At 45.7% G+C, this 27,357-nt stretch overlaps 1 protein-coding gene across 1 annotated transcript; it reads left to right on the top strand.

Annotated features, from left to right (window-relative positions):
• Positions 1-887: 887 nt before the first annotated feature.
• Positions 888-26,024, top strand: LOC124046775 (RNA polymerase-associated protein RTF1 homolog). The gene is made up of 17 exons (XM_046367523.1): positions 888-1,112; positions 2,335-2,466; positions 2,737-2,896; positions 3,792-3,990; positions 5,895-6,039; positions 6,153-6,264; positions 6,513-6,657; positions 7,762-7,939; positions 8,176-8,258; positions 9,529-9,616; positions 10,644-10,751; positions 16,663-16,740; positions 17,573-17,694; positions 19,670-19,727; positions 20,058-20,132; positions 24,282-24,504; positions 25,485-26,024. The coding sequence occupies exons 1-17, from the start codon at positions 1,029-1,031 to the stop codon at positions 25,589-25,591; spliced, it is 2,097 nt and encodes a 698-aa protein (XP_046223479.1). The 5' UTR covers positions 888-1,028; the 3' UTR covers positions 25,592-26,024.
• The last annotated feature ends 1,333 nt before the right edge of the window (positions 26,025-27,357 follow it).

Raw genomic sequence — 27,357 nt, 5'->3', positions numbered from 1 at the left:
AGCCACAACGACAAGCTATTTGATGAAGTGAATCACAGAATGTACACTATCAATAAATAAACTAGTTTTGACACTGACAGTACATAGCAGGAAATCTCAATGTAGTTACTTAACGTTACTCAATGACCAACGTTACACGGTGAATGATGACTTTAGCTAAACCAGCTAAAAAAAAAATCTATTTGTATCTTTCTCTTGAATTGATTTAAAACTGGCCTTTGGTAGATAGCATTGTGTTCATCACCCACGGCGTATAATACATTTGATAACATTTGTATATATATTTTTTTCACCTTCATTTAACTAGGTAGGCTAGTTGAGAACAAGTTCTCATTTGCAACTGTGACCTGGCCAAGATAAACCAAAGCAATTCGACACATACAACAACACAGAGTTACACATGGAATAAACAAAACATACAGTCAATAATACAGTACAACAAAAGAAAACAAAAAGTCTATATACAGTGAGTGGAAATTAGGTAAGTTAAGGGAGTTAAGGCAATAAATAGGCCATGGTGGTGAAGTAATTACAATATAGCAATTAAACACTGGAATGGTAGATGTGCAGAAGATGAATGTGCAAGTAGAGATACTGGTGTGCAAAGGAGCAAGATAAATAAATGCATAAATACAATATGGGGATGAGGTAGTTGGATGGACTATTTACAGATGAGCTAAGCACAGGTGCAGTGATCAGTGAGCTCTAACAGACTTGTACATGTATAATCATTAAATAAATAACATCTAGTTCCCATATCCAAGGTTTCGTGGTCCGTGTAGATTTTAACGTCGTCCCTGAAAACACACCGGCTGCTATTTTCAGTTCCACTTGGTTTTTTGTTTATTTGTTTGTTTGTTTATTGTTGCGCATGCTCAGTGGTACTGTAGCGCCTTTGTATGTGTGTGTGTGTGTGTCTCAGGAACCAGTTCAGGGTCTGTCGGTGCTAAAACTACTTAGCTACCCGCCGTTTCTGTCGTCCTCAACGACACACAGAGGTAGCCGAGCTCCTCCACTAAGCTCAAATCATGGTGAATGTAAAGAAACGGAAAGGTCGAGTCGTTATCGACTCCGACTCTGAAGACAGCGCCAGCGATGATAATTTAGATCAGGTGAGTTTTTTTTTGCACCTTGTCTTGGATTGTTAATTTGTTTTCCTGCTACTTATAGCGTGTAGTGATGTGTTTTGACAACTAGATAAAGAACAGTGTGAGAGGGTTAGCATGTTAGCATGTTAGCACGTTAGCATGTTAGCACGTTAGCATGTTAGCACGTTAGCATGTTAGCACGTTAGCATGTTAGCACGTTAGCACGTTAGCATGCTGTGTCTTGAGTTTGGAGGAAAACACCGCGCCGTAAAAGGCCTGAAGTTTTTTACAGGCGTTATATCAATCCCAGTATAATATCACGTGGAAACATTCATCTAAACGAATTTTTAAATCATTTACTCATTAAATATATACACGGACCTGCGGATTTATAACATTTCTATATCATGCAAGACGTACTGGGCGCTGCTAAAGTTATATATATATATTGGTGTTGATCAAAACAGTTAGCTAGTTAGCTTGACCATAAGCTAAAGTTAGCTTCGGAGGAATGTGTTCAAAGATAACATGTTCCTTGCTTTACACACCATGTTGTGCTATTAAAAACATGCCAGTCGTAGATTTAACATCACGTAAACTTGCCGTAGTGAAGTTGCTAACTAGTTAGTTATCTTTCCTAGCTTGATGTTTTAAATCGTTAATACCAGTTAGTTAGCAGCTAATTAGTATCATAATGCTGCTGTTGGTAGTTAACATTTCGGGCCTGTTGGTTAACATCAACAAACATAGCTACTATTAAACAAACAGAGAGATGTATTAGTCAGTGTTTAGTTATTTGCACAGCACCATATTGAAATAGTTAAGCTGCACAACTATAAAATGAAAGACGACAACAATAGAAGTGAGTGACAAACTATGAATCACTGACTACTACAGTACCTTAATGATTTCTAACATGCTGAAACCACTGTAAATATGGTGTAAAGGTGATTGTCAGTCAACGGAAATGTTACTTTTACACATCCGCTGTCCCCAGAGCAAACCATGCAGCATTCATCCTGTAAAAATCTATTCATATTAACTATTGATCTATGTTGTTACAAGATGTCAGTTCCTCCACCATTGTACCTTTTTTTTTGGTATTCAGAATATCGAATAATATCTATATCGTAACATAATATGTGCTCCTCAACTTTGACCTCTGTTTCCCCCGTCACTGTAAATTCACTCACGTGTGCTTTAAACTCACCTTTGTTTTGTCTCTCTCTCTCTCTGTGGCCCCCAGGAGCTCCTGTCTCTGGCCACCAAGAGGAAGAGGGTGGACTCCGATGACCAGCAGGACGACCAGCAGGATGACCAGCCAGTCAGCAAGCCTGCAGCCTCATCAGACTCCGAGACATCAGACAGTGATGATGAAGTATGTCACAGTAACGTCCTCTCTCCATATTGTTTTATCTTCTTAGGGCTGTTTTCCCGGACTAAGAAGCATGCCCAATGTAGGGTCACCTTTGAAATAACTTCTTAATCCCAGACTAGGCTTAATCTGTGTACAGGACATCAGCCCTTACGGTAGTGGCATGAAAGAGACACTGTATTTGTTAACACACTGTCATACCGTGCTTTTGATGCTTCACATGATAATGTTCTGTTTTCTGTTTGTTTTTGTGTGTGTGTTGTTTTCACGTAGTGGACCGCCGGTGGTCCTAAAGTCAAGAAGAAGGTCAAGCCAGGGAAACCGTCGGCAACCGAGAAGAAGAAAGAGGCAGCGAAGAAGAAGGCACATAAAGCTGCGTCGTCCGGGAGTTCTGGGGGAGACAGTTCAGCTGACAGCTCCGCCCCCGAGGAGGGTACGTTTACATGTTATTTTTTTGCAGCCCGATTCTACACCCTTTCTTACGACGTGTGAACTTGCATACGCCCTCTCGTGGATTTAATAGTGGAAACTCCCTCCAGCAGGGCGGCAGGGTAGCCTAGTGGTTAGAGCGTTGGGCCAAAAGGTTGCTAGTTCGAATCCCCGAGCTGACGACAAGGTAAAAATCTGTTGTTTTGCCCCAGAACAAGGCACTTAACCCACTGTTCCTAGGCCGTCATTGTAAATAAGAATTTGTTCGTAACGGACTTGCCTGGTTAAATAAAGGTTAATAAATAAATAAACACGCTTACAACAATCACATTTTTTTTAACGTCCATGGTGTGTGGAGAGTCCACACTTCAGGAAGTAACCCAAGAGAGTGGCTGTCAGTGGTTCCACTAACAACAGGAAGTTCTCTGAAGGTCCGGGCTCATTCTGGAATCCTCTGTCCTTGGCTCCTTCTCAAAACATATTGGAGAGGATGATCCGAGGGGAGAGATCTTCCATCTTCTCCTACAATATGGTTGAGGAGGAGGTGAGAACATAGGATGCAAGGAATCATATAAAGACAAATTGAGACAGACCCCACGAGAGTGGGGTTAATTGCTGCTTTTGGTTAATGTGACCAACGATTGTTTTGACTCTTGTATCGAAATGTGCCTTAACACAGAGAAAATATGTTGCTATAGAGATGGCTCTGTATCGGCGTGGCCGTAGAGACGGCCCTGTATCGTCGTGGAGACGGCTCTGTATCGTGGTGGTTGAGGTGGCCCCGTATCGTGGTGGAGACGGCTCTGTATCGTCATATAGATGCAGTCTAAAAGACGATCTCCTTTATGCCGTCTCTCTCCACAACAATGCTAACGCCATATAATGTTCTCCTCCACCAGGGGAGGTGTCTGACTCCGAGAGCAACAGCTCTGCCTCCAGCTCAGACTCCTCGTCGGAGGACGATGTCTTCAGGGACGGCTACGGAGAGGACCTGATGGGAGACGAGGAGGACAGGGCTCGGCTGGAGCAGATGACCGAGAAGGAGAGGGAGCAGGAGCTCTTCAACAGGATAGAGAAGAGAGAGGTGCTCAAGAGGAGGTAAGAATAGGATCAGCAGGAGAGTTGTTACTGTCTGGAGCCATCAGAGTACAGAGCTGGGGGGTGTGTTCAGCAGGAGAGTTGTTACTGTCTGTCTGGAGCCATCAGAGTACAGAGCTAGGGGGTGTGTTCAGCAGGAGAGTTGTTACTGTCTGGAGCCATCAGAGTACAGAGCTAGGGGGTGTGTTCACCAGGAGAGTTGTTACTGTCTGGAGCCATCAGAGTACAGAGCTAGGGGGTGTGTTCAGCAGGAGAGTTGTTACTGTCTGGAGCCATCAGAGTACAGAGCTGGGGGGTGTGTTCAGCAGGAGAGTTGTTACTGTCTGTCTGGAGCCATCAGAGTACAGAGCTAGGGGGTGTGTTCAGCAGGAGAGTTGTTACTGTCTGGAGCCATCAGAGTACAGAGCTAGGGGTGTGTTCAGCAGGAGAGTTGTTACTGTCTGTCTGGAGCCATCAGAGTACAGAGCTAGGGGTGTGTTCAGCAGGAGAGTTGTTACTGTCTGGAGCCATCAGAGTACAGAGCTAGGGGGTGTGTTCACCAGGAGAGTTGTTACTGTCTGGAGCCTGGAGCAGAGCAGGGGGTGTGTTCAGGAGAGTTGTTACTGTCTGGAGCCATCAGAGTACAGAGCTGGGGGTGTGTTCAGCAGGAGAGTTGTTACTGTCTGTCTGGAGCCATCAGAGTACAGAGCTAGGGGGTGTGTTCAGCAGGAGAGTTGTTACTGTCTGGAGCCATGTACAGAGCTAGGGGGTGTGTTCAGCAGGAGAGTTGTTACTGTCTGTCTGGAGCCATCAGAGTACAGAGCTGGGGGTGTGTTCAGCAGGAGAGTTGTTACTGTCTGGAGCCATCAGAGTACAGAGCTAGGGGGTGTGTTCACCAGGAGAGTTGTTACTGTCTGGAGCCATCAGAGTACAGAGCTAGGGGGTGTGTTCACCAGGAGAGTTGTTACTGTCTGGAGCCATCAGAGTACAGAGCCGGGGGGTGTGTTCAGCAGGAGAGTTGTTACTGTCTGTCTGGAGCCATCAGAGTACAGAGCTAGGGGGTGTGTTCAGCAGGAGAGTTGTTACTGTCTGTCTGGAGCCATCAGAGTACAGAGCTGGGGGGTGTGTTCACCAGGAGAGTTGTTACTGTCTGGAGCCATCAGAGTACAGAGCTAGGGGGTGTGTTCAGCAGGAGAGTTGTTACTGTCTGTCTGGAGCCATCAGAGTACAGAGCTGGGGGGTGTGTTCAGCAGGAGAGTTGTTACTGTCTGGAGCCATCAGAGTACAGAGCTGGGGGGTGTGTTCAGCAGGAGAGTTGTTACTGTCTGGAGCCATCAGAGTACAGAGCTGGGGGGTGTGTTCAGCAGGAGAGTTGTTACTGTCTGGAGCCATCAGAGTACAGAGCTGGGGGGTGTGTTCACCAGGAGAGTTGTTACTGTCTGGAGCCATCAGAGTACAGAGCTGGGGGTGTGTTCACCAGGAGAGTTGTTACTGTCTGGAGCCATCAGAGTACAGAGCAGGGGGTGTGTTCAGCAGGAGAGTTGTTACTGTCTGGAGCCATCAGAGTACAGAGCTAGGGGTGTGTTCAGCAGGAGAGTTGTTACTGTCTGGAGCCATCAGAGTACAGAGCTAGGGGGTGTGTTCAGCAGGAGAGTTGTTACTGTCTGTCTGGAGCCATCAGAGTAGAGACTTGTTGGCTTGTGAACATTATTCTAGTTATTTTGTTCATATAAAGAATCTCCAAGAAAAGTTAATGAATAGCACACCCAAGATATAGAGTTTTACATCCCTGTGGCTGTTATACTTGATCAGTAGACCAGTTGATTTTGTTCAACTGTTTTTAGGTGATTGAAATGAATATCCTGGAATTATTATTATGTCACTCCTCACACCGTTCGCCTGACCCGGTCAATCTTTCTGTACAGATTTGAAATTAAAAAGAAGCTGAAAACAGCGAAGAAGAAGGAGAAAGAGGAGAAGAAAAAGAACCACGAGGAAGAACAGAAGAAGAAGAGGGAGAGATCGTCCAGCGGCCATCATGAAGACAGAACTCATCAGGACCAGCAAGTGGTGAGTTCATCCTCTGATCCCAAACCTCGTCTTATGAAGAAAAAAAAACAACGCGCCATTTTGTGTTTTCCGTAGTCTTTAACCGGTACGCTGTGCCTGCGTTCTCCTGTAAGGTTATGTCCCACAACAAGGAGAGGAGGACTAAACGGGATGAGAAGCTGGATAAAAAGTCTCAGGCCATGGAGGAACTGAAAGCGGAGAGAGAGAAGAAGAAAACGAGGACAGGTCTGTTTGGCTGTGTAGTGTTTGTCCTCGCATTTTCATTGTCGTCAAGCGATTACATGTAGTCAATAGTTAGCATTTATGCACTGGGTCAACGGGAGGAAGTGAAACAGGGAGGCTTTATCTGTATTTTTCCAATAAGAAACGTTACAGACCTTTGATCTCTGTTGGGAGAACAGAATACGTGTTTGTGAAATGTACTTTAAATAAAGTCTGCTAAATGACAACAAAACACCAATGGATTTGGACAGCGGAGCTCCTGGCGAAACGGCTGCCCCTGAAAACCAGCGAGGTTTACTCGGACGATGAGGAGGAGGAAGAGGAGGAGGACGACGACAAATCATCCGTAAAGAGCGATCGCAGTTCACACTCTTCATCTTATTCCGAAGACGAAGAGTGAGTATCTTTCTATCTATCCTCTGCAGATAATGATAGACATTAGGGTTTAATTGGTAGTACTACTGTGTCTCAGCTGTAGATAGGCAGATAATGGTTTAATTGATAGTATTACTGTGTGTCTCAGCTGTAGATAGGCAGATAATGGTTTAATTGATAGTACTACTGTGTGTCTCAGCTGTAGATAGGCAGATAATGGTTGAATTGATAGTACTACTGTGTGTCTCAGCTGTAGATAGACAGATAATGGTTGAATTGATAGTACTACTGTGTGTCTCAGCTGTAGATAGACAGATAATGGTTGAATTGATAGTACTACTGTGTGTCTCAGCTGTAGATAGACAGATAATGGTTGAATTGATAGTACTACTGTGTGTCTCAGCTGTAGATAGACAGATAATGGTTTAATTGATAGTACTACTGTGTGTCTCAGCTGTAGATTGACAGATAATGGTTGAATTGATAGACAGATAATGGTTTAATTGATATTACTACTGTGTGTCTCAGCTGTAGATTGACAGATAATGTTGAATTTTAATTGATAGATAGACAGATAATGGTTATTGATAGTACTACTGTGTGTCTCAGCTGTAGATTGACAGATAATGGTTTAATTGATAGTACTACTGTGTGTGTCAGCTGTAGATTGACAGATAATGGTTGAATTGATAGACAGATAATGGTTTAATTGATAGTACTGTGTATGTCAGCTGTAGATGGACGAATAATGGTTTAATTGATAGTACTACTGTGTGTCTCAGCTGTAGATGGACGAATAATGGTTTAATTGATAGTACTACTGTGTGTCTCAGCTGTAGATAGACAGATAATGGTTTAATTGATAGTACTACTGTGTCTCAGCTGTAGATGGACAGATAATGGTTTAATTGATAGTACTACTGTGTGTGTCAGCTGTAGATAGTTGTTCAGTGTCAGGTAACGTTTTGATCATAGCTCTATATGACAGTTGGTTCCATTCGGTCTTGTAAGTTGTTTTTCTTGAGTTAAGAAAACACTTTTTTTTTTTTTTTAGTTAAAAAAAAATTAACCAACAATTGAACACCTCTCTGCATGACCTCCGTTTCCTGTCTTGTGGCGTTCCAGGAAAGAGGAGACGCCACCAAAGTCTCAACCCGTGTCGCTACCAGACGAACTGAACCGCGTCCGTCTGTCCCGCCACAAACTGGAACGCTGGTGTCACATGCCGTTCTTCCAGAAGACGGTCAGCGGCTGCTTCGTACGGATTGGCATCGGGAACAGTAGTAGCAAACCAGTTTACAGGGTAACCACATGCGGTTTAATTGGGGCAGTTTCCTGGACCCAGATTAAGATTTATTTTTATAAAGTTCAATGGTGAATCTCCATTGAAAGTGACTCGGGTTTACTCTGTCTGAGGGAAACCAGCCTGAATCAGTCTTCCTATTTAACTTTGGAGATTGTTCCTTGGCCAAACATTTTGTACATGTTTCAGTTAGCTATGTTCAATAATGAGTATTTCTTGTACTTCCCTGTGACAAGGTGGCTGAAATAGTTGACGTGGTAGAGACTGCTAAAGTGTACCAGTTGGGAACGACCCGGACCAACAAAGGACTACAGTTACGGTAAAACTACTCAGCTCTTACCTGCTACTACTCTGTTTCTCTCCTCCTCTGTCTGTTTCTCTCTTCTTCTCTCTGTTTCTCTCCTCTTCTCTCTGTTTCTCTCCTCCTCTGTCTGTTTCTCTCCTCTTCTCTCTGTTTCTCTCCTCTTCTCTCTGTTTCTCTCCTCTTCTCTCTGTTTCTCTCCTCTTCTCTCTGTTTCTCTCCTCTTCTCTCTGTTTCTCTCCTCTTCTCTCTGTTTCTCTCCTCTTCGCTCTGTTTCTCTCCTCTTCGCTCTGTTTCTCTCCTCTTCTCTCTGTTTCTCTCCTCTTCGCTCTGTTTCTCTCCTCTTCTCTCTGTTTCTCTCCTCTTCGCTCTGTTTCTCTCCTCTTCGCTCTGTTTCTCTCCTCTTCGCTCTGTTTCTCTCCTCTTCGCTCTGTTTCTCTCCTCTTCGCTCTGTTTCTCTCCTCTTCGCTCTGTTTCTCTCCTCTTCTTCTGTTTCTCTCCTCTCCTGTCTGTTTCTCTCCTCTCCTGTCTGTTTCTCTCCTCTCCTGTCTGTTTCTCTCCTCTCCTGTCTGTTTCTCTCCTCTCCTGTCTGTTTCTCTCCTCTCCTGTCTGTTTCTCTCCTCTCCTGTCTGTTTCTCTCCTCTCCTGTCTGTTTCTCTCCTCTCCTGTCTGTTTCTCTCCTCTTCTCTCTGTCTGTTTCTCTTCTCTCTGTCTGTTTCTCTTCTCTCTGTCTGTTTCTCTTCTCTCTGTCTGTTTCTCTCCTCTTCTCTCTGTCTGTTTCTCTCCTCTTCTCTCTGTCTGTTTCTCTCCTCTTCTCTCTGTCTGTTTCTCTCCTCTTCTCTCTGTCTGTTTCTCTCCTCCTCTGCCCGCTTCTCTCCTCTTCTCTCTGTCCGTTTCTCTCCTCCTCTGCCCGCTTCTCTCCTCCTCTGCCCGCTTCTCTCCTCCTCTGTCCGCTTCTCTCCTCCTCTGTCCGCTTCTCTCCTCCTCTGTCCGTTTCTCTCCTCCTCTGCCCGCTTCTCTCCTCCTCTGCCCGCTTCTCTCCTCCTCTGCCCGCTTCTCTCCTCCTCTGCCCGCTTCTCTCCTCCTCTGCCCGCTTCTCTCCTCCTCTGCCCGCTTCTCTCCTCCTCTGTCTGTTTCTCTCCTCCTCTGTCTGTTTCTCTCCTCCTCTGTCTGTTTCTCTCCTCCTCTGTCTGTTTCTCTCCTCCTCTGTCTGTTTCTCTCCTCCTCTCTCTGTTTCTCTGTGCCGACTAAATGTTTCTCTGTGCTCTGTCCCATATTTCTCCTCTAGCCATGGTGGTGACACCCGAGTCTTCAGACTGGAGTTTGTGTCTAATCAGGAGTTCACAGAAAACGAGTTCATGAAGTGGAAAGAGGCGGTGAGTTGACTGGAGGAGCATGCTTATTGGATGTTGACTTGAGGAAGTGGCAGTGGTAGCGTGCTGATTGGATGAGCCATAGTTGCTTTAACTTCATCACCTGGTAGATGGCAAGACTTCAAACGACAGACCATTTGAATAACGAGAGTGAATGTTGTGGATCTAAGTTGGATAGTTAGATGGCTGGTTAGGTGGCTGGTTAGATGCCTAATTAGGTGGCTGGTTAGATGGCTGGTTAGATGCCTAATTAGGTGCCTGGTTAGATGGCTGGTTAGATGGCTGGTTAGATGGCTGGTTAGATGCCTGGTTAGGTGGCTGGTTAGGTGGCTGGTTAGATGGCTGGTTAGATGGCTGGTTAGATGGCTGGTTAGATGGCTGGTTAGATGGCTGGTTCGGTGCCTAGTTAGATGGCTGGTTAGATGGCTGGTTAGGTGGCTGGTTAGGTGGCTGGTTAGATGCCTAATTAGATGCCTGATTAGATGGCTGATTAGATGGCTGGTTAGATGGCTGGTTAGATGGCTGGTTAGATGGCTGGTTAGATGGCTGGTTAGATGGCTGGTTAGATGGCTGGTTAGATGGCTGGTTTGATGCCTAATTAGATGGCTGGTTTGATGCCTAATTAGATGGCTGGTTAGATGGCTGGTTAGGTGGCTGGTTAGGTGGCTGGTTATGCCTAATTAGATGGCTGGTTAGGTGGCTGGTTATGCCTAATTAGATGGCTAGTTGGATGGCTGGATATGTGGCTGCTTTGGTGCCTGGTTAGGTGCCTGGTTAGGTGCCTGGTTAGGTGCCTGGTTAGGTGCCTGGTTAGGTGCCTGGTTAGGTGGCTGGTTAGGTGGCTGGTTAGGTGGCTGGATGGCTAGTTAGGTGGCTGGATGGCTAGTTAGGTGGCTAGTTAGGTGGCTAGTTAGGTGGCTAGTTAGCCTCATGGGTTATGCCATGTTATGTCAGGATTACGTCAGCCTGTCGTAGAGCAGTGTCTAGTGGAGTATTGAAGGTGTTTGATATGTCTCCTCTCTGTCTACAGATGATCATAGCCAGTATGCAGGTTCCCACTCTAGATGAGATCAATAAGAAGGAACAGGCCATCAAAGAGGCTTGTAACTACAAATTCAACGACAAAGACATCGAGGACGTAAGTAGTATGACATGATCAAAAGTATGTGGACACCTGCTCGTCCATCTCATTCCAAAAATCATGGGCATTAATATAGAGTTGGGCCCCCCCTTTACTGCTATCACAGCCTCTATTCTTGTGGGAAGGCTTTCCACTAGATGGGGGGGCTTGCCTCCATTCAGCCACAGGCATTAGTGAGGTCGGGCACTGATGTTGGGGCGATGAGGCAAATTCATCCCAAAGTTGTTCGATAGGGTTGAGGTCAGGGCTCTGTGCAGGCCAGTCAAGTTCTTCCACACCGATGTCCACAAACCATTTCTGTGTGGACCTCGCTTTTGAAAACGGGGACATTGTCATGTTGAAACAGAAAAGGGCCTTCCCCAAACTGTTGCCACAAAGTTGGAAGCACAGAATTGTTTAGAATGTCATTATATGCTGTAGCGTTAAGATTTCCCTTCAGTGGACCTAAGGGGCCTCAACCATTAAAAACAGCCCCAGACCATTATTACTCCTCCACCAAACTTTACAGTTGGCACTGTGCATTGGGGCAGGTAGCGTTCTCCTGGCCAAACCCAGATTTGTCCATCAGACTGCCAGAATTTGAAGTGTGGTTCATCACTCCAGAGGACACGTTTCCACTGCTCCAGAGTCCAATGACGGTGAGCTTTACACCACTCCAGCCGACGCTTGGCATTGCGCATGGTGATCTTAGGCTTGTGTTCTCGGCTGCTTGAACATGGAAACCCATTTCATGAAAGTACCGACGAAACAGTTATTGTGCTGACGTTGCTTCCAGAGGCAGTTTGGAACTCTGTAGCGAGTGTTGCAACCGAGGACAGACACACTTTGATGTACTTCAGCACTTGTGTTCCAAGCTCCAACAGTGCAGTAGTGTCTAGAAATTCACAACAATACACACACATCTAAAGTAAAAGAATGGAATGAAGAAATATATGAATATTAGATCGAGCAATGTCAGAGTGGCTTTGGCTAAAATACAGTAGAATAGAATCCAGTATATAGAGATGAGTAAAGCAAAATATGGAAACATTATGAAAGTGTTCCATTATCAAAGGGACCCCGTGTTCCATTATCAAAGGGACCCCGTGTTCCATTATCAAAGGGACCCCGTGTTCCATTATCAAAGGGACCATTATCAAAGGGACCCCGTGTTCCATTATCAAAGGGACCCCGTGTGTGTTCCATTATCAAAGGGACCCCGTGTTCCATTATCAAAGGGACCCCGTGTTCCATTATCAAAGGGACCCCGTGTTCCATTATCAAAGGGACCCCGTGTTCCATTATCAAAGGGACCCCGTGTTCCATTATCAAAGGGACCCCGTGTTCCATTATCAAAGGGACCCCGTGTTCCATTATCAAAGGGACCCCGTGTTCCATTATCAAAGGGACCCCGTGTTCCATTATCAAAGGGACCCCGTGTTCCATTATCAAAGGGACCCCGTGTTCCATTATCAAAGGGACCCCGTGTTCCATTATCAAAGGGACCCCGTGTTCCATTATCAAAGGGACCCCGTGTTCCATTATCAAAGGGACCCCGTGTTCCATTATCAAAGGGACCCCGTGTTCCATTATCAAAGGGACCCCGTGTTCCATTATCAAAGGGACCCCGTGTTCCATTATCAAAGGGACCCCGTGTTCCATTATCAAAGGGGGACCCCGTGTTCCATTATCAAAGGGACCCCGTGTTCCATTATCAAAGGGACCCCGTGTTCCATTATCAAAGGGACCCCGTGTTCCATTATCAAAGGGACCCCGTGTTCCATTATCAAAGGGACCCCGTGTTCCATTATCAAAGGGACCCCGTGTTCCATTATCAAAGGGACCCCGTGTTCCATTATCAAAGGGACCCCGTGTTCCATTATCAAAGGGACCCGTGTTCCATTATCAAAAGGATCAAAGGGACCCCGTGTTCCATTATCAAAGGGACCCCGTGTTCCATTATCAAAGGGACCCGTGTTCCATTATCAACCCCGTGGGACCCCGTGTTCCATTATCAAAGGGGGATCAAAGGGACCCCGTGTTCCCAAAGGGTGTTCCATTATCAAAGGGGGACCCCGTGTTCCATTATCAAAGGGGGTTCCATTATCAAAGGGACCCGTGGGATCCCCGTGTTCCATTATCAAAGGGACCCCCCGTGTTCCATTATCAAAGGGACCCCGTGTTCCATTATCAAAGGGACCCCGTGTTCCATTATCAAAGGGATCCCCGTGTTCCATTATCAAAGGGATCAAAGGGACCCCGTGTTCCATTATCAAAGGGACCCCGTGTTCCATTATCAAAGGGACCCCGTGTTCCATTATCAAAGGGACCCCGTGTTCCATTATCAAAGGGACCCCGTGTTCCATTATCAAAGGGACCCCGTGTTCCATTATCAAAGGGACCCCGTGTTCCATTATCAAAGGGACCCCGTGTTCCATTATCAAAGGGACCCCGTGTTCCATTATCAAAGGGACCCCGTGTTCCATTATCAAAGGGACCCCGTGTTCCATTATCAAAGGGACCCGTGTTTCATTATCAAAGGGACCCCGTGTTCCATTATCAAAGGGACCCCGTGTTCCGTGTTCCATTATCAAAGGGACCCCGTGTTCCATTATCAAAGGGACCCGTGGACCCCGTGTTCCATTATCAAAGGGACCCCGTGTTCCATTATCAAAGGGACCCCGTGTTCCATTATCAAAGGGACCCCGTGTTCCATTATCAAAGGGTGTTCCATTATCAAAGGGACCCCGTGTTCCATTATCAAAGGGACCCCGTGTTCCATTATCAAAGGGACCCCGTGTTCCATTATCAAAGGGACCCCGTGTTCCATTATCAAAGGGACCCCGTGTTCCATTATCAAAGGGACCCCGTGTTCCATTATCAAAGGGACCCCGTGTTCCATTATCAAAGGGACCCCGTGTTCCATTATCAAAGGGGGACCCCGTGTTCCATTATCAAAGGGACCCCGTGTTCCATTATCAAAGGGACCCCGTGTTCCATTATCAAAGGGAGGGACCCCGTGTTCCATTATCAAAGGGACCCCGTGTTCCATTATCAAAGGGTGTTCCATTATCAAAGGGACCCCGTGTTCCATTATCAAAGGGACCCCGTGTTCCATTATCAAAGGGGGACCCCGTGTTCCATTATCAAAGGGACCCCGTGTTCCATTATCAAAGGGACCCCGTGTTCCATTATCAAAGGGACCCCGTGTTCCATTATCAAAGGGACCCCGTGTTCCATTATCAAAGGGACCCCGTGTTCCATTATCAAAGGGTGTTCCATTATCAAAGGGACCCCGTGTTCCATTATCAAAGGGACCCCGTGTTCCATTATCAAAGGGACCCGTGTTCCATTATCAAAGTTCCATTATCAAAGGGACCCCCCAAAGGGTGTTCCATTATCAAAGGGACCCCGTTGTTCCATTATCAAAGGGACCCCGTGTTCCATTATCAAAGGGACCCCGTGTTCCATTATCAAAGGGACCCCGTGTTCCATTATCAAAGGGGGATCAAAGGGACCCCGTGTTCCATTATCAAAGGGACCCCGTGTTCCATTATCAAAGGGACCCCGTGTTCCATTATCAAAGGGACCCCGTCAAAGGGACCCCGTGTTCCATTATCAAAGGGACCCGTGTTCCATTATCAAAAGGGACGTGTTCCCGTGTTCCATTATCAAAGGGACCCCGTGTTCCATTATCAAAGGGACCCCGTGTTCCATTATCAAAGGGACCCCGTGTTCCATTCAAAGGGACCCCGTGTTCCATTATCAAAGGGACCCGTGTTCAAAGGGACCCCGTGTTCCATTATCAAAGGGAAAGGGACCCCGTGTTCCATTATCAAAGGGACCCCGTGTTCCATTATCAAAGGGACCCCGTGTTCCATTATCAAAGGGACCCCGTGTTCCATTATCAAAGGGACCCCGTGTTCCATTATCAAAGGGACCCCGTGTTTCATTATCAAAGGGACCCCGTGTTCCATGTCTATGTATTTTGGGCTGACCTCGTCTTCTGGGTGATAGCGGTCTGAACAGGAAGTGGCTCGGGTGGTTGATGTCCTTTGATCTTTATGGCCTTCCTGTGACATCGGGTGGTGTAGGTGTCCTGGAGGGCAGGTAGTTTGCCCCCGGTGATGCGTTGTGCAGACCCCACTACCCTCTGGAGAGCCCTGCAGTTGCGGGCGGAGCAGTGCCGTATTTTGTTCCATTATCTCAAGGGATCGTGTTCCATTATCAAAGGGCCCAGGCGGTGATACAGCCTGACAGGGCGCTCTCAATTGAGCATCTGTAAAAGTGTTTATTTATTTTATTTCACCTTTATTTAACCAGGTAGGCAAGTTGAGAACAAGTTCTCATTTACAACTGCGACCTGGCCAAGATAAAGCAAAGCAGTTCGACAGATACAACGACACAGAGTTACACATGGAGTAAAACAAACATACAGTCAATAATACGGTAGAAACAAGTCTATATACAATGTGAGCAAATGAGGTGAGAAGGGAGGTAAAGGCAAAAAATGCCATGGTGGCAAAGTAAATACAATATAGCAAGTAAAACACTGGAATGGTAGATTTGCAATGGAAGAATGTGCAAAGTAGAAATAAAAATAATGGGGTGCAAAGGAGCAAAATAAATAAAATAAATACAGTTGGGAAAGAGGTAGTTGTTTGGGCTAAATTATAGGTGGGCTATGTACAGGTGCAGTAATCTGTGAGCTGCTCTGACAGTTGGTGCTTAAAGCTAGTGAGGGAGATTAGTGTTTCCAGTTTCAGAGATTTTTGTAGTTCGTTCCAGTCATTGGCAGCAGAGACCTGGAAGGAGAGGCGGCCAAAGAAAGAATTGGTTTTGGGGGTGCCTAGAGAGATATACCTGCTGGAGAGTGTGCTACAGGTGGGAGATGCTATGGTGAGGGTTTGTGTTTGTGAGGGTCTTAGGTGACAAGCCAGATTTCTTCAGCCTCCCGAGGTTGAAGAGGCGCAACACCACACTGTCTGTGTGGGTGAACCATTTCAGATGGTCCGTGATGTTTATGCCGAGGAACTTAAAACGTTTCACCTTCTCTAGTGCGATCCCATCGGTGTGGTTAGGGAGGTGCTCCCTCTGCTGTCTCCCGAAGTCCACGATCAGCTCCTTCGTTTTGTTGACGTTGAGGGAGAGGTTATTGTCCTGGCACCTCTCTGCCAGGGCCTCACCTCCTCTCTGCCAGGGGCCTCACCTCCTCTCTGCCAGGGGCCTCACCTCCTCTCTGCCAGGGGCCTCACCTCCTCTCTGCCAGGGGCCTCACCTCCTCTCTGCCAGGGGCCTCACCTCCTCTCTGCCAGGGGCCTCACCTCCTCTCTGCCAGGGGCCTCACCTCCTCTCTGCCAGGGGCCTCACCTCCTCTCTGCCAGGGGCCTCACCTCCTCTCTGCCAGGGCCCTCACCTCCTCTCTGCCAGGGCCCTCACCACCTCTCTGCTAGGGCCCTCACCTCCTCTCTGCCAGGGCCCTCACCTCCTCTCTGCCAGGGCCCTCACCTCCTCTCTGCCAGGGCCCTCACCTCCTCTCCCTCACCTCTTCTCTGCCAGGGCCCTCACCTCCTCTCTGCCAGGGCCCTCACCTCACCACACTTAGAAATCCTCACTTAGAAGTCTAAGATGTATCAAAGAATATTCTATCCAGCTCAGGGCTCCAGCTATGATCAAACTCGTTGGTTACAGCAGAGACGTTCTGTCCCCTCCTGGACCGAGATCCACGCTGCCTAAATTGTTTTGTGGGTAAAAAAAAATCATTTTATTTACAAATGTTATTTTTTTGGGTAATCCGGTAATACTATATGCCCCGGTATGGTACGGAAACTACATGATGGAATAACGATCTGGAGACTGCCCAACCCTTAGTGTATAATGTTGAATTTCAACCCAGATGTGATTTAGTTGTTGATTTGTCTATTCACAGATTGTAAAAGAGAAAGACAGGTTCCGAAAGGCGCCTTCCAACTACGCCATGAAGAAAACATCACTACTCAAAGATAAGGTAGATTAACACACGTTTCTTAACCCAGGAAGTTTGTTTTTCATTAGCTGTGTACTACTGTGTACTTTTTATAGTTGTGTGTACTACTGTGTACTGCTGTGGGTACTACTGTGTACTTTTTATAGTTGTGTGTACTGCTGTGTGTACTGCTGTGTGTACTGCTGTGTGTACTGCTGTGTGTACTGCTGTGTGTACTGCTGTGTGTACTGCTGTGTGTACGGCTGTGTGTACTGCTGTGTGTACTGACTGTGCACTGCTGTGTGTACTGACTGTGCACTACTGTGTGTACGACTGTGCACTGCTGTGTGTATGACTGTGCACTGCTGTGTGTACGACTGTGCACTGCTGTGTGTACGACTGTGCACTGCTGTGTGTACGACTGTGCACTGCTGTGTGTACGACTGTGCACTGCTGTGTGTACGACTGTGCACTGCTGTGTGTACGACTGTGCACTGCTGTGTGTACGACTGTGCACTGCTGTGTGTACGACTGTGCACTGCTGTGCGTACGACTGTGCACTGCTGTGCGTACGACTGTGCGTACGACTGTGCACTGCTGTGCGTACGGCTGTGCACTGCTGTGCGTACGGCTGTGCACTGCTGTGCGTACGGCTGTGCACTGCTGTGCGTACGGCTGTGCACTGCTGTGCGTACGGCTGTGCACTGCTGTGCGTACGGCTGTGCACTGCTGTGCGTACGGCTGTGCACTGCTGTGCGTACGGCTGTGTGCACTGCTGTGTGTACTGCTATTTATTGTGTGTGTGGTCCTCCCCTTCCTCCTCTGAGGAGCCCCCACTGGTATATACACATGTTATGTGTGTTCTCACCTCCAGGCAATGGCAGAGGAGAGTGGAGAAGGAGACCGAGCCAAAGAGATCCAGGACCAGCTGAATGAGTTGGAGGAGAGGGCCGAGCATCTGGACAGACAGAGGACCAAAAACATCTCTGCCATCAGGTGAGACCATCGCCTGTCTTCCCCCTTCGCCTGTCTTCCCCTTCGCCTGTCTTCCCCTTCGCCTGTCTTCCCCTTCGCCTGTCTTCCCCTTCGCCTGTCTTCCCCTTCGCCTGTCTTCCCCTTCCGTCTTCCCTTCCGTCTTCGCCGTCTTCCGTCTTCGCCTGTCTTCCCCCCCGTCTCCCCCCCCAAGTTGGTGTTATAACGTTGTTCTTTACCTGATGCATAGTTTGCTGATCAGTAAAATTCTGTTCTGTACTATATAGGTGACGCTCTTATCCAGAGAGACTTACAGTAGTGAGTCATTTAACAGACTCTCTTATCCAGAGAGACTGACAGTAGTGAGTCATTTAGCAGACTCTCTTATCCAGAGAGACTGACAGTAGTGAGTCATTTAACAGACTCTTATCCAGAGAGACTGACAGTAGTGAGTCATTTAACAGACTCTTATCCAGAGAGACTGACAGTAGTGAGTCATTTAACAGACTCTTATCCAGAGAGACTGACAGTAGTGAGTCATTTAACAGACTCTTATCCAGAGAGACTGACAGTAGTGAGTCATTTAGCAGACTCTTATCCAGAGAGACTGACAGTAGTGAGTCATTTAACAGACTCTTATCCAGAGAGACTGACAGTAGTGAGTCATTTAACAGACTCTTATCCAGAGAGACTGACAGTAGTGAGTCATTTAACAGACTCTTATCCAGAGAGACTGACAGTAGTGAGTCATTTAACAGACTCTTATCCAGAGAGACTGACAGTAGTGAGTCATTTAGCCGACTCTTATCCAGAGAGACTGACAGTAGTGAGTCATTTAGCCGACTCTTATCCAGAGAGACTGACAGTAGTGAGTCATTTAGCCGACTCTTATCCAGAGAGACTTACAGTAGTGAGTCATTTGGCCGACTCTCTTATCCAGAGAGACTGACAGTAGTGAGTCATTTAACAGACTCTTATCCAGAGAGACTTACAGTAGTGAGTCATTTAGCTGACTCTCTGATCCAGAGAGACTTACAGTGGTGAGTGGTGAGTCATTTAGCATTGACTGACTCTCTGATCCAGAGAGACTTACAGTAGTGAGTCATTTAACAGACTCTTACCCAGAGCGACTGGCAGTAGTGAGTGCATTACATTTGTGTACCTTTTCCCCGAATAGGTGCACCGTGGGAACAAACCCACAACCCTGGCGTCCTTAGAATCAATTTCAAAAGACAGAAAAAAATACAGATGTAGTTTTTTTGGGGGGTGGGGTGTCAGTAACTGTTGCCAGTCACTGACAGGCACTCAAGTAGCCCGTGTCAGCAAACATTTTTTAGATAGTCGAGCGGGCCAGCTATCTAAACTTAGATATATTGTCAAATGACCGACCGTGGGCCCCCATTTTTTTTTTTAAATGTAGTCACTCTCACTCAGATAACATATGGAAAACCATTTCTCTCCACCCATGGCAAAATGTGTAGAATTGCATGAAATTAAATTAATTATAACATTTTAAAATATTCTCTCCATCCCATGACAAAATGTGTATGATTGCAGGATATTCAAAATTGAGCTTTGGGCCCCCAAAAGGCTAGTGTGTGGGTAGGGATGTGGGTACGTAGACCAACAAACCTCTGCAGCCCCCCCCCGCATTGATGAGTTCAGATCAAAGTTGCCCATATCTGCCCTACCAACTGTTGCTGTCTCTTTCTCTCTTTCTCTCTCTCCCTCTCTCTTTCTCTCTCTCCCTCTCTCTTTCTCTCTCTCTCTCTCTTTCTCTCTCTCTCCCTCTCTCTCTCTTTCTCTCTCTCTCTCTCTCTCTCTCTATATCTCTTTCTCTCTCTCCCTCTCTCTTTCTCTTTCTCTCTCTCTCTCTCTCTCTTTCTCTCTCTCCCTCTCTCTTTCTCTTTCTCTCCCCCTCTCTATATCTCTTTTTGCATCTCTCGGTCTATCTCTCTGTTTATATAACCCTGTCTGCCTGTCCATCTGTTTTCTCCAGCTACATCAACCAGAGGAATCGGAGCTGGAACATCGTGGAGTCTGAGAAAGCCCTAGTGGTAAGTATCCGTACTACAGCTGTAGTGTCTTAATTTGATCAAAAATATGCCATTTAGCAGACGCTTTTATCCAAAGCGACTTACAGTCATGTGTGCATACATTCTACGTATGGGTGGTCCCGGGGATCGAACCCACTACCCTGGCGTTACAAGCACTGTTACGCAGCAGGAAATTCAAATGAGTGTGATTCACTGAACTTGCAGTTCTCTTCCTTGTCATTACATCTGAACTACTGTAGCCTATCAATTTTTTTAAATTTCTCGTTTAAAAAAAAAGTGATTTATTTTATATATATATATATATATTTTTTTTAATACTATTTCTGTCAGGCTGAAGGACAGAATGCCAAGATGCAGATGGACCCGTTTACTAGACGACAGTGCAAACCAACCATGGTGTCTAACGTAAGTCTGTCTGTCTCTACCATGGTGTCTAACGTAAGTCTGTCTGTCTCTACCATGGTGTCTAACGTAAGTCTGTCTGTCTCTACCATGGTGTCTAACGTAAGTCTGTCTGTCTCTACCATGGTGTCTAACGTAAGTCTGTCTGTCTCTACCATGGTGTCTAACGTAAGTCTGTCTGTCTCTACCATGGTGTCTAACGTAAGTCTCTCTGTCTCTCTCTACCATGGTGTCTAACGTAAGTCTCTCTGTCTCTCTCTACCATGGTGTCTAACATAAGTCTCTCTGTCTCTCTCTACCATGGTGTCTAACGTAAGTCTCTCTGTCTGTCTCTACCATGGTGTCTAACGTAAGTCTCTCTGTCTCTCTCTACCATGGTGTCTAACATAAGTCTCTCTGTCTCTCTCTACCATGGTGTCTAACGTAAGTCTCTCTGTCTCTCTACCATGGTGTCTAACTCTCTCTACCATGGTGTCTAACTGTCTCTACCATAAGTCTCTCTGTCTCTCTCTACCATGGTGTCTAACATAAGTCTCTCTGTCTCTCTCTACCATGGTGTCTAACGTAAGTCTCTCTGTCTCTCTCTACCATGGTGTCTAACGTAAGTCTGTCTCTACCATGGTGTCTAACGTAAGTCTCTCTCTCTCTCTACCATGGTGTCTAACGTAAGTCTCTCTGTCTCTCTACCATGGTGTCTAACATAAGTCTCTCTGTCTCTCTCTACCATGGTGTCTAACGTAAGTCTCTCTGTCTGTCTCTACCATGGTGTCTAACGTAAGTCTCTCTGTCTCTCTCTACCATGGTGTCTAACGTAAGTCTCTCTGTCTCTCTCTACCATGGTGTCTAACGTAAGTCTCTCTGTCTGTCTCTACCATGGTGTCTATCGTAAGTCTGTCTCTACCATGGTGTCTAACGTAAGTCTCTCTGTCTCTCTCTACCATGGTGTCTAACGTAAGTCTCTCTGTCTCTCTCTCAATTCAACTCAAAGGGCTTTATTGGCATGGGAAACAGGTTAATGTATGCAGTAGTATAGTACAGTGCTGCTAGGCAATGCGATAATTCAGTAGTTCATAGTAATACCAACCAGTAATACAAACCTCATACTATATTATATTATATATTATATATTACTGCATATATTACTTGCCAAAGCAAGTGAAATAGATAACGAACAAGAGTGAAATGAACAGTAAACATTACACTCACAAAAGTTACAAAAGAATAGAGACATTTTCAAATGTTATATAATTGTCTCTGTACCGTTTGGTAACGATGGGCAAATAGTTAAAGTACAAAAGGGAAAATAAATAAACATAAATATGGGTTGTATTTACAATGGTGTTTGTTCTTCACTGGTTGCCCTTTTCTTGTGGCAACAGGTCACAAATCTTGCTGCTGTGATGTCACACTGTGGAATTTCACCCAGTAGATATGGGAGTTTATCAACATTTGATTTGTTTTCAAATTCTTTGTGGGTCTGTGTAATCTGAGGGAAATATGTCTCTCTAATATGGTCATACATTGGGCAGGAGGTTAGGAAGTGCAGCTCAGTTTCCACCTCATTTTGTGGGCAGTGTGCACATAGGCAGACATGGCTCTCAAGAGAAGACAGGCTATGGCGGGCCTTTCTCAATAGCAAGGCTATGCTCACTGTCTGTACATAGTCAAAGCTTTCCTTAAGTTTTGGTCAGTCACAGTGGTCAGGTATTCTGCCACTGTGTACTCTCTTTGTAGGGTCAGTCACAGTGGTCAGGTATTCTGCCACTGTGTACTCTCTGTTTAGGGTCAGTCACAGTGGTCAGGTATTCTGCCACTGTGTACTCTCTGTTTAGGGTCAGTCACAGTGGTCAGGTATTCTGCCACTGTGTACTCTCTGTTTAGGGTCAGTCACAGTGGTCAGGTATTCTGCCACTCTCTGTTTAGGGTCAGTCACAGTGGTCAGGTATTCTGCCACTGTGTCCTCTCTGTTTAGGGTCAGTCACAGTGGTCAGGTATTCTGCCACTGTGTACTCTCTGTTTAGGGTCAGTCACAGTGGTCAGGTATTCTGCCACTGTGTCCTCTCTGTTTAGGGTCAGTCACAGTGGTCAGGTATTCTGCCACTGTGTACTCTCTGTTTAGGGTCAAATAGCATTCTAGTTTGCTCTGTTTTTTAAATTCTTTCTATTGTGTCGAGTAATTATCTTTTTGTTTGCTCATTATTTGGTTGGGTCTAATTGTGCTGTTGTCCTGGGGCTCTGTGGGGTGTATTTGTGTTTGTGAACAGAGCCCCAGGACCAGCTTGCTTAGGGGACTCTTCTCCAGGTTCATCTCTCTGTAGGTGATGGCTTTGTTAATGCAACGTTTGGGAATCGCTTCCTTTTAGGTGGTTGTAGAATTTAGTGTCTCTTTTCTGGATTTTGATAATCGGCAGGTATCGGCCTAGTTTTGTGCTGCATGCATTATTTGGTGTTTTACGTTGTACGCAGAGGATATTTTTGAAGAATTCTGCGTGCAGAGTCTCTACTTCCTGTTTGTCCCTTTTTGTGAATTCTTGGTTGGTGAGCGGACCCCAGACATCACAACCATGAAGGGCAATGGGTTCTAAATTCAGCAACAAAAAAAGAAACGTCCCTTTTTCAGGACCCTGTCTTTTCGAAGATAATTCGTAAAAATCCAAATGTCTTCACAGATCTTCATTGCAAAGGGTTTAAACACTGTTTTCCATGTTCAATGAACCATAAACAAAATAAAGATGCCCAGGGTCCCTGCTCATCTGCGTGAACGGGCCTGAGGAATGCTTCAAGGAGGCATGAGGGCTGCAGATGTGGCCAGGGCAATAAATTGCAATGTCCGTACTGTGAGACGCCTAAGACGGCGCTACACGGAGACAGGATGGACAGCTGATTGTCCTCCCAGTGCCAGACCATGTCTAACAACACCTGCATAGGATCGGTACATCCAAACACCACACCTGTAGGACAGGTACAGGATGGCAACAACAACTGTCCGGGTTACACCAGGAAAGCACAATCCCTCCATCAGTGCTCAGACTTTCCGCAATAGGCTGAAAGAGGCTGGACTTAGGGCTTGTAGGCCTGTTGTAAGGCAGGTCCTCACCGGCAACAACGTCGCCTATGGGCACAATCCCACTGTCGCTGGATCAGACAGGACTGGCAAAAAGTGCTCTTCACTGACTAGTCTCAACAGGGGTGATGGTCGGATTCGCGTTTATCGTCAAAGGAATGAGCGTTACACCGAGGCCTGTTCTCTGGAGTGGGATTGATTTGGAGGTGGAGGGTCCGTCATGGTCTGGGGCGGTGTGTCACAGCATCATCGGACTGAGCTTGTTGTCATCCCAGGCAATCTCAACAGCATGATCATCACACAGTTGCACCTTGTGCTGTGGACAAAAGGACACTCCCTAAAATGTGCAGTTCTGTCACACAACTCAATCACACAGATGTCTCAAATTTTGAGGTAGCGTGCAATTGGCTTGCTGACTGCAGGAATGTCCACCAGAGCTGTTGCCAGAGAATTGAATGTTCATTTCTCAACCATAAGCCGCTCAACCAACGTCATTTTAGAGAATTTGGCAGTTGCCAGAGAATTTAAAGTTAAAAATAAAAACATTGCAGCTTGCAGGTAGAAAATATCCAGATTTTTAAGTTTATTTTTTAAATCCTATAAATCACATTGGCCTATTATTAACTTGTGTTCCGCCCAAAGCTTTTAATTTTTAAGAATGTAATTAGGGAAGTCTGTTAAGAACAAATTCTTACTTACATTGACGGCCAAACCCGGACGACTCTGGGCCAATTGTGTGTAGCCCTATGGGCCGGTTGTGATACAGCCTGGAATCGAACCAGGGCCTGTAGTGACGCCTCTAGCACTGAGATGCAGTGCCTTAGACCGCTGCGCCACTCGTGAGCTTAAAGCATCAGCCAAGCTCAATTTATATTGTTATACATTTAAAAGGTGAGGTGGGGGGTAGCCAACCTCAGCAGTAAGGGCTACAAAGTCAGTCCCAGAGCCAGGGTGAGGGTTTGAATGCTGAGATGATAAAGTATCCACGAGCAACTTTAAGCGTTTTTTTACACGTATTAAAATTCTGAATAACTTGCCTGTCTGCAGTACTTGCCTGTCTGCAGTATTGACGGTTTGTGTTTTGGCAGGCCAGAGACCCTTCAGTCCATGCAGCTATCCTCCAACACCTCAATGAGAAGTACGGAGAAGGGTCAGGCAAAGAGATGGACTTGGAGTTTGAGATGGGCAGGGGAGCAGGACAGGCTGCTCTCAAAGTCATCGACCCGACAAAGAACACCAGCGACCTGTCAGAGGACCTCTTTAAAGTTCACGACTTTGACGTCAAGATTGACCTACAGGTTCCCAACGCAGGTGAGACGGACAGTTTCAAATGTCTACGTAACAAAGTGGTGGGTTCGATCCATGCCTCCAGGAGGGTAGTTCAATGTGCACTAACAATACCGTTACACATGACACATGTATGTTTCCCCTGGGTACAGATCAGGGTACCCCCTAGGTACAGATCGGGGGTTTCCAACCCCCTAGGTACAGATCGGGGGTTTCCAACCCCCTAGGTACAGATCGGGGGTTTCCAACCCCCTAGGTACAGATCGGGGGTTTCCAACCCCCTAGGTACAGATCGGGGGTTCCGCAGGATAATTTTTGTTCAAACTGGCATGGCCACACCGCAAATAAACTTTATCTACCGGTCTGGTTAACAAGTCCTGTAATTTTTTGGGATACTCACTGAGGGCGGGGCTGATAAGGCAGGGTGTCACGGAACCAACCCGGTTGATTCTGAGAATTCAGCACAGTTATGTCCATTGAGATGAATTTGAGATTTCTTCGTAAAGGGTCCACAGCATGTTTCTACTGTACAGAACACGGTTCAACAGTCCCTAGGATGAAATACAAAGCCTGTAGGTTTTAAAGATGCCTTGAGTAAAATACATACACTCCATGTTACTGCAAATACACATTATACCCCCTTTGTATAAATAAAGGACACATTAAATGTTTTTTAATTTATCACAGTATGCTTCCAAGTTATAACATGTCATGAGTCCATATATATATATATATATATATATATATATATATATATATATATATATATATATATTATCACTGCTGCAATTGCTGTTACTTTACCTTCTTCTTAAAAGGAATTACATAGCCTATTGGCCAAAAGCCGGCTATGACCAGCTAATGGATCAGCTTCCCCTCACCAAGTCCTAACCTTAACCACTTGTGAGGGAAATGCTAAACTCACTCAAGGTCAGCGTCTAGGGGAACCTACACCTGTAACAACAGATGTGTCAGACTAATGTTGTTCCTCTGGTGTGTTTCAGAAGCCAAGTCTCTGTCAGTGAGCGCCAACACCCTGGCAGTGAAGGACGGTGCTCCACGTAGGTCTCTCAACCTGGAGGACTACAAGAAGAGGAGGGGCTTGATCTAAAGAACTACAGGAAGTAAATGAGGGGCTTCAACGACTGATCAAATGGCCTAAAACCTCAGTCAGAACCACCTGCATGTTGGTTGGCCATTCGCCCCAGGGCACCAGTGTGTGTTTGAGGGAAGAGAGAGAGAGAGAGAGAGTGTGTGTGTGAGAGAGATGTGTGACCGTATGCTTGAGTGTGTGTGAGAGAGGCTGTCCATCTTAAAACAATAGGAAATAATAATTAAGAGAAGACAGAAGACAACTTTTTTTTTTTTTTTTTTTTCCTCGAAGGTTTTCTCTTAGAAGACAGTTGTTGACCTTTTTATTTTATTTTTCTCTCGTTTATTATGTGGTAAAAATTGTACTTGGAATTGTGTTTATTTTTCTTTTGTAATTTCTAAGTTTTTTTATAAATAAATCTAACGTTGGTTCTCCCTCATATGGATCTGAAGTTCACTCTTTTGGTGTCCAGTTCTTTTGCAAGGGCATAGTGGTTGTGGATTCTTACCTTGGCCAACTCTGTCTTGTAAGACTTAGATTGACATGATCTGAAGTTATTGGGACTGTCAACATTTATTGGGGTACAATCTTGATTCCCCCCCCCCTGTTTCAGACACGGACTGTATTTTCTTCGTACATGATTTAGGTTTTCCCTGACCTAAGAGGTTGAGGGCAGTACCACGTTCTCCAGCTGACCCGTTCTCTTTCTCAGACAGCAGGGCCGGCTCGTTATCTGCCTGGCTACTGGACAGCACTTTGTAAAGTCTACAAAAAAAAAAAATAAAAAAAAATATTAAAAAAAATGAATTTACATGGATCACAGAGAGAATTGTTTATTTTCTTTTGGTACCCTTATCTCTCTCTTTTCCCTGGAGCAGATTCTAAGTGTTATCGATCCTTAAACAGTTCCTGTATTGATGTGGCATGCCATGGAAATAATTCCCATTTGCAGTGCGGCAGAATAAAGAGAGAGACTGTTTCGTAACATCTGTGTTCTCTTTGTGTGTTGTCTTTCCCTCCCCATTACCAGTGGTTGAGATACCTTTGGGTGTTGGCACTATCCCCATGAGTGATTTTTATTTTATTTCATTTATGTATTTATTTTACAGATAACTATCCTATTATTCACAAAAGGTTCTGTCGAGTTTATTTTGTGCATATTGTAGGGTCTCTCAAATTACTGCAGTCAAGCCATCCACGCTTCAGACACGTCCTGAATTTGGGTGCACGAATACACAACACCTGACAATATCACATGTTTTCTGGAAACTAAAACAGCTACTTATGTACAGATAGGGACATCACTAGTTACCACAGTCACAAAGTCATAAACCCTGCCTAAATTATACAATCTTAAAATAGGAACAAAAAGCTCATTTTTATTTAACTACATTTTTACGATTATAGCCATTTTGACTTAGCGTATCTAATGGAAACCCACAGATTGAGAAGATGACTTAAAAATAATTTAAAGAAAAAAATGTAACAGTGCACACTGAGGAATAAATCTTTTTTCATTTTCGCACCTTATCAAACATTTCTCTGAAATCACAGGTAGAGTGAGGCTCCAGTAGCTTACCAGGTGTGCTGCTTTAATTTTTATTTTATTTAACTAGGCAAGTCGGTTAAGAACAAATTCTTATTTACAATGACAGCCTACCCCGGTAAAACCTGGGCAACGCTGGGCCAATTGTGCAATGACCTATGGGACTCCCAACCACGGCCGGATGTGATACAGCCTAGTTTTGAACCAGGGACTGTAGTGATGCCGCTTGCACTGAGGA

This window comes from Oncorhynchus gorbuscha, linkage group LG10 (genome assembly GCF_021184085.1).
Source record: "Oncorhynchus gorbuscha isolate QuinsamMale2020 ecotype Even-year linkage group LG10, OgorEven_v1.0, whole genome shotgun sequence".
In the NCBI taxonomy this organism is placed as follows: domain Eukaryota; kingdom Metazoa; phylum Chordata; class Actinopteri; order Salmoniformes; family Salmonidae; genus Oncorhynchus; species Oncorhynchus gorbuscha.
This window is presented reverse-complemented; position numbering and strand designations above follow the sequence as displayed.

Bases quoted from the DNA above. Each gene is read 5' to 3' on its own strand.
- LOC124046775 (XM_046367523.1), top strand. From the start codon at position 1,029: ATGGTGAATGTAAAGAAACGGAAAGGTCGAGTCGTTATCGACTCCGAC. The intron at 8,259-9,528 runs GTAAAACTACTC...TTTCTCCTCTAG, and splicing joins AACAAAGGACTACAGTTACG to CCATGGTGGTGACACCCGAG. The intron at 16,741-17,572 runs GTAGATTAACAC...TCTCACCTCCAG, and splicing joins CATCACTACTCAAAGATAAG to GCAATGGCAGAGGAGAGTGG.